Source organism: Stegastes partitus, unplaced genomic scaffold (genome assembly GCF_000690725.1).
Source record: "Stegastes partitus isolate 25-593 unplaced genomic scaffold, Stegastes_partitus-1.0.2 Scaffold793, whole genome shotgun sequence".
Taxonomy (NCBI): domain Eukaryota; kingdom Metazoa; phylum Chordata; class Actinopteri; family Pomacentridae; genus Stegastes; species Stegastes partitus.
Window position 1 is genome coordinate 171,743 of NW_007578524.1, and position 11,296 is coordinate 183,038.

An 11,296-nucleotide genomic window follows, 5' to 3' on the forward strand; every position below is an offset into this window, starting at 1 on the left:
AGCTAATGAAGCTATTTTTTTCCAGGATGCACTGGTTATTGTTCCCCAGTCTAGGCCTGCTTGTAAGTACCAATCTTTGTATTGACATTTTCTCTCTTGTGGGACACTTTATGTTTTGGCAGCTATTAAACAGAGCTGTACAGTCCCCGTGTATCTGCTTTTCACTGACTAATTTCTCTGTCAACAATTAGAAACTAAACACTTAAATTGGTTATTATTTGTCACCGTGTAACACCCCTTTTTTCCTGTATTAATGAGCCGTTTTTAAATTCCTATTCTTTATTTAAGACTAGGTTTTTCTATGTAATAGAATTATTTTTGCAAATTTGGATAAAAATAGGCTCTGAGTGCCTAAACTAAATTAAAATAACTGAACTGTATGAGTTTTTTTCATGTTTATATATAAAACTGTAAATTACAATGTGAAAGCGTGATAATGGTGTCCTTTATTAAAAAAAATAAAATAAAAAAAAAAGTAATACGACGTTAATGAAATTTACGTTGTCCGCCATTTTGCTAATCAGGTAACCTGCGTCACTGGTGATGAACACTGTCTTCTGTCTCTTTTCATGCCTCCACCAATGAGCTAATCCTAATACTTGTGTTTCAGGTTTGTTTTCACAGCTATGTAAGAGGTGAGTTGCTTTAATTTTAATTTAACACATATCACTAAAGGTCAGCACCATAGATATGGATAATAAAGGCCTTTGTTATTCATATCTTAGTCAGCACAGGTGGCGTCAACGAGTAGCTAACTTAGCTAGTTTGCTAACTTAGCATGCTAACTTGCTAAGTGTTTTTAATTATTTTAATGCAATTTTTTTTTAGGAAAATATATTTATATACAATATAAATATAGCTCTAGATGTATCACTCAGTGCAAGAGGCTAACTAGTGTAAATTCTGAAGTACTTAAAAGAGTTGTCATCCAATTCATATATTATACCAATCACAAGTAAGTTTGTTTGATAAGTAAGCTAACGAATTTTAGCTAACACAACAAAGCTAAACTCCAAGAAAAGCGAAATGCAGGTTCAATTTACCTGCTTGTAGCTTCCTGAAACACACACATGCTCTGAAAAGGTTTGACAAAAAATTCATTACTGTTTAGATCTAACGTGTCAGTCCTACAATATTAAATGGTGGAAGAAAAGTCCTCCCAAGGCTACCTGCTGTAGTCTTGGTTTTCAATATTTTAACCAGAAAACTATCAGAAAAATACATATGAGGACAGTATTTCTGAGAATATGTATAGGAAGCTGTGTGCAAATTAAAGAGGGATGCCTGATAGTGAGACAGCCAGATAGCTTTTAATATTTGTGTTGTCATTGGCTGGGGTCTCGATGCAAGTTTTCGATAAGTGTACATTCATCTACCTGTTTTGTGTAGGTTTTCAATATGCACATTAAAAAAACACTGGAGTAGGAGCACTTTGCTAGCCTCTGATAGATGAACTGAGAAACATGGAAAATTTACATCATCGTTTGGCCGGTGGCTATGTCTGTGTTCTCAATGGAAACTTCTCTGGAAGTCCCGGGCCTTTAAGGGTTGACTGTGGAGGACATGTAAGCATGATCAGTCCACGTACAGGAAAGTCCATGAGTCTGTTTCATACAAATAAATGCATTTTCCTATTATTTCTAACCACTGGATGAACAACAACTGTCTATTTTGCTCAAGTGAATGAAACCTCAATTAACTGAACTGGCTAAAAAAATGTAATTGCTTTTTTTTCCCCTCTCAACCCTTTGGGGCTCTTTGGAGGTACCGAAAATGTATCTATGCAGGGGAAAAAAAACTTTGTGTCCTTAAAACATTTTAACTGACATTCAACAATCTGTCTCACCTGTTCGTCATTTTAATTTAAGTGTGACGCTGCTCTACTGCTAGTTTTAGTCCAGATGCCAGTGCTCTGTAATGTCAGTGATCTGAACAGGATTCAGCAGTTTCAGCCTGAATTATGCTAGTTTTGTCTGGTAGCAATCTCTCTATCGACTTCTTTTTTCTTTTTTTTCTTTTTTGAATAGCCTTTACACTGGAAACCAGAACCCACACATATGACGAGTCCTACTATGAGTATGTACCTGATCGCCTGCAGTGGAAGAGTGCTGGGGAGCTGTGTAACCAGCGCTCTGGGGCCTTAGCTACCGTCTCCAACCCAATGGAGAACCAAGAGCTCACCAGTTTTTTAAAATCACTGAACATTTCCCAGCCTGTGTGGATTGCCAGGAAAGTGGTGACGCATCTGACAAGTAGGTCCAGTGTGCCATTTGTTACACTTTAACATATTAGCACCCTTTCTTTAAAATAGTAGTCTTGTTGTTTTCCTTGTCCAACACACATTTTTGCCTACTCACTCACCTAACAAACAGGGTTATATAAAATTGGACGATGCTGCCACACGACTTTCTTTGCCAGTGTTTGCAAATATTTCCCAATTGTTTACAATAGTGCTGCAAAGTGGGGTTTTATAATTAGCTCTCTTCTTTTCCAAAATTTGTGCCAGGATTTTTCCTTCATAACTTCTTTCTTCTCTCTCTGTTGTGAAACCAAAGGCTACCCCAGGACCCAGATTCTGAATTTCACTGGGCGCTCGGACAGGAAGCATGCCCGTCTCCTGCACAACTTCCCCTCCATGGGCTCAGTGACTGTTTGCACCCACCTCCGCTTTGACCCAAACTGCTCTGGAATTTCCACAATCTTCTCTTATTCCATCCAGTCATATATTAATGAGTTCCAGCTCCGTGCGAACCTGATCCGGGGGAGGCGTGTACAGCTGGCTCTGCTGGTCCATGGTATTCATGGACCTTACCAAGAAGCATTCGACCATGATGACGCCTGGCACTCTGTGTGTGTTTCTTGGAGCCAGACTGGTGGACGTTGGGCAATATATACTGATGGCCTTGTGATCTCTAGGGGTGAAGGTCTAAATAATACTGCCAGCATTGGCCCTGATGGCCTTTTTATTATCGGGCAGGAGCAGGACACCTTTGGAGGCTCATTCAAGACAGACAAATCATTCTCAGGGAGCATCACTGAGCTGCACATTTGGGATCGGGTGCTGAACAGCAGTGAAATATTCACCATGGAAAAGGAGTGCTCACCCATTTCCTCTGGGCTGGTGTTCAAGTGGAGTGGAGCAGCGATGGAAATAGAGCCCTCCCTTTCAACGCTGTGTGGAGACAGCCCATGTCAAGGTACATTAGTTAGGATGCTAACAGAGGGCAGGGGAAGAACTTGAAGTAGCCAAAGTCTATATCAAAGCTTATTTGTTCATCAAGTACAGGAGATAGTTTGCACCACAGAAGACAGGAGAGACTCCAGTCTGTCCACAAGGTCTAGCGGTATAGCTCAGTTTCATTAGTTTTGCTTGATGTTTACAATTAGTTTGGCATTAGGACTGGGTGGGGTTGCTATGCAGAAAAACAATCACATGGAGACCATTTGAAAGTGATTTTTGACTGCTCACTTTTCAGTAACATGCCAGGATCTGAGCTGGCCTGATGTGGTAATCTCCACCCATTTGGCTTTCTGAGCAGGGTAAAATAAATGCAGTGAATACATTGCACATATGTCTCTGTCCGATCTTCCTCTACACCCATATTTACCTCATCATGATGTAATTTACACACATGTTGGCTACAGCTAAAGACACTGACTATTGTGGTTAAAACTATTGTGATCATACAGTTAAATAGTCAAGCATATAGTTACAGTGAAGTAAGCACAGTTATCATTTTTAAAATATATATTTTATGACATAAGCGGAATGAGACTTATTTCAAGAGACCAAGACAATATAATAATTTTGACCAAGCACTATCTGATCTCTTCCAGATCTTCTTTTTTTATTTTATTTTTTTATAAATAGATCTGTGGCAGCCAATCTTTAGAAAATGTCCTGGTTTGTAACCATAATGCATTTAAAAAACATAACTGCTTTCTTTATTAATTGTATTGTATTTTCAATTACCCAAACTAACACTAAGGTCTGTGCTAAGACCTCTCTCCAGTACATAAATGCACAGAACTGGCAGTTTTTCAAATCAGCATTCATTTCCAACTGTATGACTAATAGCTGAATACAAAACCATCGTAAAAAAAAAGAACAGTTATTGTTTTCACTATACTGAATTCCCTATATTGCTGAAGTTTATTGTGCATGGAGGTTTTTATACATTGCAGCTGGTGAGTGAGTACAGTAATAGTGTTGGTGCACACTTTCATACTTAATGTGCAAAGCACAGCTGTATGTCATAGGAAAATCTAACTTAAGTTTAGGTCTCAGCTTTGGCAGATACTTTTTAAATGACTCAGCTGGAGATCAGCCTAAAAGCTTCATCAGGATATCCTTAATCCTTTCTAAAACTGTGAGATGCTTTGGCAAACTCACATAGAGCGACACACACACTTGTTCCCTTTCCAGTATTAAGCACTACTGGAAGACTGAAGGAAAGAGGACATATCTGTTTCTCTCTTCTCCAATGAATAGGGGAGATGATGACCAAGTTGTATTTGGCAAAGACTCAGACTGCTAATGTTTCTTGTAAATGTTTTGTGACTCACATCACTCCGAGTCCCACCCTTCAAAAGAGACCTCTCCCCTTCTGACATCATGGTCCCCAGGGAGCCATGAAAGTCCAAAAGTCTTACTCCATGTCCTGGAACTGAACATGCAGAAAGGATCGCACACTTGCATTCCTTCACTGATTTTCACTTACAGTGTCAGAATTAATTTACCAGTCTTTTAAAGACATACTTACATACAGTCAGGGTATAGTTGTTGGAAGCAAAGCTGTTGCCTTCAATCAGTCAGTTGCAGGACTTTGAAAAACTGGCAACTGCTACCCTGTCAGAGTCCTAAATGTTTCCCTCCCTCTTTCTCTTCAGACCATCTTAGACATACTGCACATCAGTCATACTACTCCTGGAGCTTTGTCATAGATTCAGTCTTTGTGACAGCTCATGTTCTCATAAACAGCCAGTTTTACCAAGGGGACTTCTTTCAAGACCTGAGTGAACTTTTTTTTTTATATACTTCTTGTATTAGGTTTATGTGAGTTCAGAGGTCCTCCATTAATAAAATGTTTTAGTGTTGTTGTTCTTTAAATATACACTAAAGACTTTTTGCTAAAAATAACAACTTTTACCAGATCGTACCCATGATTTTTATTGCATTTTAATAGCACTTTTATAGCTTTAGTAAAGAACTAACAATGACCACGTGTCATGTACTGTAAACCAAAATGAAAGATAAAGGACAATAATGACTAAACCTGACTATATTTGCTGTAAACACAAGCTTTTGGTAACCACAACTAAGTCATTTAAGCTGCTTAAACCAAGCCACATTTTATTTGCTGGAACCACAATATTTTTTTAACCAAACTAACACATTCATGTGCTAACGCAAGACACAGCGGATCAGAAATTGACGTCATTTTGAAATACACTGGCAACTTCCTCTTTTGTCCTAACAGTATTGAATGAAGACGTGGAAACCCAACAGTGACTAAAGTGAGATAATGCTGAGAGAAATAGTTGAAGAAATGTGAAGTTTATTACATAGAAGCACGTTACAAGTGCTGCTCTTGCCTTGACTTTGCAAGATTTGTGAAGCGTAGCAATATGCACAGTGCTTTATGTGTTCCTTTTTCATTTTCAACATTTCTGAATAACCATTTCTCTCTCTCTCTCTCTCTCTCTCTCTCTCTCTAGGGAACCTCACCATGTTAGCAGATTCATTATTGGATTGCCCACTGGATATGAGTTTTTTGCAGAATCAAACATTCCCCTTTGAGTTGATCTACGGCTCTACATCTGATGAGGACTGTGGTATCTTTGACCCTGTTACAGGACGCTGTGAGCTAGCCAAGTGCAACTCATTGAATGGAGCTGTCTGCCAGTTTAAAAAAGGTACTGATAATAATTATGTCAGTGCACTTTTATCTTGATGTAATGTAGTGATTCAGTAACCATAAAAGTACAGCAGTAACTCAACATTATCATGCTATCCAATGCAGATGTTCTGTGGTAAAGTACTACCTTTGTATAATGTGAATTTTTCATTGTTGACGATGTAGTAACATCACAAAAATGATATTTTTTTTTAGGCTGTAATGTTTGGTCTTGCTGAAATAGATTGCATTATATCATGTTATATATTTGTCTCTGTCTCTGCAGAAGGGCTGGATGTTTTCAATTTACCAAAGACACCATTTTTCAGTAGACTGAGCAAGGATCCGTTGACAAAACCTGTGAGTTGGGTGGTTTATCTGACTGCAGCACAGCATCACTTTAACTGTACAGTATGATAAATAACAAGTAATCAGCTCAACAACTTAGATTAGCAGCATGCTCATAGGATAAAAAGACAAAATAATTTTACTACAAAGATTATAGTACTTTATGAAGTTTAAATTAGGAAGGAAACATGTAATGACATGTTAGAGTGAATCAATGCCTTTCAAACAAAATCAGATACCAGTCTGATACCAGACTATGGCATAAAAGTAAAACACTGTCCTCACTAAAATCTTAGCATAATTTTGTGAATCATAATGTTTTTATTTCTACACTGAATGTTTGTCAGGACTGCTCTCACATTTCCACAAGTAAATAAAGCTTCAAACCATGATATATCCGTTCCCTCAGGTGATGGAGGAGCTGAGTGTCAACAACTCTTGGGACGGAGATCTGACGTTGCTGCAGAAGCTGACCCAGGCTGTTGTACATACAGTGGAGACTGGCGGCCCTCATCTCCTGACTTCCAGTGACGTCTTCTGTTTCTCTCAGATGATTGACAAGATGATTGCGCAAGCTAGCACTCACTCTTCAGGAGCCAATGCAGCAGAGGTCATGGTGTCTATTGCTACCAACTACGTAAACATTGCGAATTTGATGCTGGAGCCGCACATGGCTACTCAGTGGATGGGCCTGACGGAGAATGGGGTAAGAGGGTGGTCTGTCTTTATGTGTTTCTGCTGTGGCATCCCTCCCTAAAATTCTCTCAAGATTTAATTTATATGTGTGTTTTGTTTACCTCTCAAATTACTTAAAAAATAACAGGTTTAGTGTACCCGATCACATAATTGTTAACTACTTTAATGAATAAATTAAACAAACTCGACTCTTCAAGCACAGCCGAGCTTTTCCCTTCATTAATCTCTGTCTAAATATCTGTTTTTTTGCCTGTACTTTCTTTGTAGGTCAGTGTCGGGCCATTCACTATTGTCAAGAGCATTGATAATCTCATTGAAGCTCTTGCAGACATGCTGTCTGCTGAGGGAAGAGGCTTTATCCTTTCCACAAAGAACATAGGTAATGAAAACATTAAAATGCACTTTGCAGTTTCTTGTATGTGTATTCATGCTGTTCTGCCTTTTAAAAAAATATATTAGACTTCTTTATCTGCTTGTTTTTAGAGTTATAAAATATGATACACTGATCAGCCACAACATTAAAACCACTGACAGGTGTTGGAAAAAGCATAGATTGTCTCGTTACAATGGCACCTGTCATGGGGTGGAATATTTTAGTGAACACTCAGTCCTTGAAGTTGATGTGTTGGAAGCAAGTCTAAGGATGTGAGCTACTTTGATTGTGATGGCTAGACCAGTTAACAGGTGACAGGGTCATTGATGCCCAAGGCTCAGTGATGCATGTGGAGAGTAAAGGTTTGCCTGTGTGATCCTAACTCACAGAAGAGCTATTATAGCAGGACTTAAATCTTAACAATGATAGAAAGGTGCCAGAACACACATTGCGTATCAGCTTGCTTGTGTATGGGGCTGTGTAGCTTCAGACCTGTCAGAATGCCCATGCTGACACCCATCCACCACCAAAAATGTGAGCATGTGGGCGTTGGAGGAGGAACGTGGCCTGGACTGATGAATCATGGTTTCTTTTACATCATGAAGATGGCCAGTGCAGGTTTGTGTCATTTACCTGGGGAAGAGATGCCAGCCGAATAGACAGTGGGAAGGCGGCAATCTGGCAGTGGCAGTGTGATGCTTAACACCTACCTCAACACTGTTGCAGACCCAAGTGGCAACTTCCATTGAATGAAATGAAAATGAAATGAAATGAAATGAAAAATACTTTATTCATCCCAGAAGGGAAATTCAATTGCTGAACAATGAAGCAAATGCTGAAGTGAATTGCTATTTAAGGCTGTCTCAAAAAGTGATTTGATCTCTATAGACCTCATTTTAAAATGCCCAACAGCAGAAGCAAGCATGTTTACAGCCTGGTCAAAAAACAAAAAAAAAAAAAAATGTTTAGGTCGCTATCACTAATTTCCCTATGACAACTGTGCGAGGCATGCATTTTTATATAAATCACCCATTTAAATTGTATAAAGGCTTTAAGATATGCATTCATTAGGGCTGTGGCCACTCTGAGTGACAGGTGTGTGCTGTCGCAGGACAGTCGATGGCTCGGGGATGTTTGCGTGGCTCGCCTCAGATCAACTCAAGCTCCACCTCTTTGATCATTTTTGGATGAGCTGGGAGTGAGGACACATTTAGAGGTCTTGTGGAGTAAAATGCCTTGACAAGTCAGAGGTGTTTTGGCATGCGAGGAGGCTGACATAATGTTAGGAGGTTCTTTCAGTGTTGTGGCTGTTCAGACTATGACATCAGTAATATAACATCTGTGTTCCAAACATCTGGTAGCTTTTGGTTTCGTAACGCTGATAAGCTTCCATTTCTACTTGTTGTTATATTTAATGTTTTCTTTGTCTCTGCTGTCTTTGTTGTCAGACGTGTACATGAAGTGGCAGAAGCTGTCTCAGGAGAGCTGTAATCAAGTCTTCAAGCCATCTGCAGTTGGCTCTCACAAGCCCAGCAGCACTAGTCTTGATGAGTTGCTTATCCCTGACACTGAGCTCCAGAGGATTCACACACTAGGTAGGAATCACACACGCGCACATACACCTGAAAATGCACTTTTCACAAATACTAACCATAAGTAGAAGGGCCACACACTCCCAATATTAAGATGTACAAATACTGTATAGACACACATTACATGTGATTTGCATGATTTAGTGGATGGACGACATTTACATATCCCCACATAAACGTTTGTTTGCTACAGCATGTATCTACATGTTAATATTGCTCCAAATGTGAAACTCTTATGTTCCTGAATAAATGTACGCCAATACATTTTATTGTAATAAATGAATATTTACGTTGCTATGTTCTGGAGTGCTGAATAACATTGAGCAGACGGGTAAATAAACTATGGAAGTGACAGATATTAATGTGTAAAGTGATGTCTGAAATGCAACTGTGCTGAAACTGAAATGATGCTTAACAGAGTTGTTTGTGTCACTAACGGATAAACATGAAGCTGCTCTGCTTTTCCCCTTTCTTCATTAGGATATGAGGAAGTGATGTTTATTCATACACACTACAGCCATCTCAGTGAGATTGTGTCTGAAGCCAAAGAGCCTGCACTGAGTCACCAAGAGAACTCCAAAAGGTAGGTTGTGACTGTTTTTTCCTAATGTTTTACGTCAAAGTTCTGTCTTTTCTAAAATATAGTCAGCTCACAGAAACAACCTGTCTGAAGCATATTTTATTCACACCTCAGCTTTTCTTGATTTCACTTGATACGTACTTAATTTTATACATCTTTTGTATGTTTCATATTATCTCAGCAGTTCAGAAAATCTGCTTTTACATGCATCTGATCGGGAGGAATCACAACTGTTGACTTAAATATGGATCAGATGGTGGATTCAAATGGTTCAGATTCAGGTTTTCTTGTATTTAGACCTTTGACAGACATAAAGCAGTAACCAATGTCTGCTCTCCCAGAATTGTCCCAGGACATTTAGCCTCTGCGGTCATATCAGCCTCCATCCGTGATTCCTCCAAGACGCAAACCATCCCTGTGGCCGTCCAGTACACCCTCGCCTCATCACATGTGGTACAGTTAATTGTTTAGTAGAATTTTTCATAAATCGTGTACAACTGGACTTTATGACTGATCAGACAATGTTGAACCAAATCCATCTACAGTCATGTGACGACCGTACTTAGTTTAAAGATGTTAATTTGGGTCTGTAATGTTAACATGTTAAGATGGATGCTTTTGGAGTACCGTTTTGCTTTTTTGACATCTTCAAAACATTTGGTGCTGTTATTAAACTGAAATTCATACTCATTAGAGATATTTTATAAAATGCAACCTTTCGTTTGAAATAGTTAAGCTATGCTTTTTGATGAAAAAAAAAAGATTGGTTCCTTTTGTTAAGTGAATGAAGCATGTCATGATACAGAAATTTGAGTCCAAGGTAATAGAGAGAGAAATATGAGTCAAAACATATTGATCACTCAAAGATAAAGGGAACAACACTGTCTGTCTTGTAACAGTGGGTTTAGGATACATTGGATAACATGTGAATGATTGGTTCTTGTAACTGTTGTGTTGGATGCGGGAGAAATGGTTGTAACAAAAAATTTTGACAAAGGCCAAGTTGGGATGGCTCGTTTTTTAACCAGTTGCTGGCACTGACAGTGGTACAAAGAGGGACAAACATAAACTGGCAACAGACATCAGGCTGTTGGAGGCTGTGCTGGCCTGTAGTCCCCCCAACTTGTAGCTTATTGGACAGCATCTGCTGCTAAAGTCTTGGTGCCAGACACCACGGGGCATCTTCAGCCCATGTCTTAGTAAGTTGACTTGTTGGCAAGCAAAGGACCAACGGCGGACTAGGCAGGGGGCTGATCATAATGTTTTGGCTCATAACTGTAAACAGAGAAGGGAAACAAATGCAAACATGTCTTTCTGTTTCTAGGTGGAGTATTCACAGAGAGCTACCCCTGTTTGTGCCTTTTGGGATTTTAGCCTGATGTAAGTTTGACCAACATCAGTCACATAAACAACGTTGATGAACTCATGTTATATTGCGAACGAGATTAAGGAACATGCTGATAAGATATTCTTTTAATCGTGTGATATTAACTGCTAAGATATGACTCTTACAAATGATGTTTCATTCCACAATGAACTGTCCTAAGACAGATAGGTGGTTTTTATTTGTTTCTGGCTTGAAAGAGCATAAACAAGTGACAAAACATGGTAAAACTTTGTGTTAGCGATGGTAATGATGAATTAAATGCTTATAGAGTAAAAGTGCCAGAATTAATCATATCTATACAAAATTACCCTTGAAATTGTCACAAACATTTGAAAAAAATGATGCTCTATTGGTACTGATAATTTCCTGACCTAACGCATTCTAATACACTATCCATTAAGAAGAGCTGATGCAGTATTTCTC

General features: G+C 38.9%; 1 protein-coding gene across 1 annotated transcript in view; it reads left to right on the forward strand.

Annotated features, from left to right (window-relative positions):
* Positions 1–11,296, forward strand: part of LOC103364917 (probable G-protein coupled receptor 144) — a 99,166-nt gene that overhangs the window by 329 nt on the left and 87,541 nt on the right. Inside the window, exons 2-13 of the mRNA XM_008292212.1 lie at positions 26–62; positions 611–635; positions 2,028–2,252; positions 2,556–3,197; positions 5,719–5,916; positions 6,184–6,257; positions 6,655–6,951; positions 7,209–7,320; positions 8,763–8,909; positions 9,387–9,489; positions 9,828–9,939; positions 10,811–10,866. Of these exons, the coding sequence (XP_008290434.1) occupies positions 27–62; positions 611–635; positions 2,028–2,252; positions 2,556–3,197; positions 5,719–5,916; positions 6,184–6,257; positions 6,655–6,951; positions 7,209–7,320; positions 8,763–8,909; positions 9,387–9,489; positions 9,828–9,939; positions 10,811–10,866 (2,027 nt within the window). The 5' untranslated portion in view covers position 26. The remainder of the gene's footprint in view (positions 1–25; positions 63–610; positions 636–2,027; positions 2,253–2,555; positions 3,198–5,718; positions 5,917–6,183; positions 6,258–6,654; positions 6,952–7,208; positions 7,321–8,762; positions 8,910–9,386; positions 9,490–9,827; positions 9,940–10,810; positions 10,867–11,296) is intronic.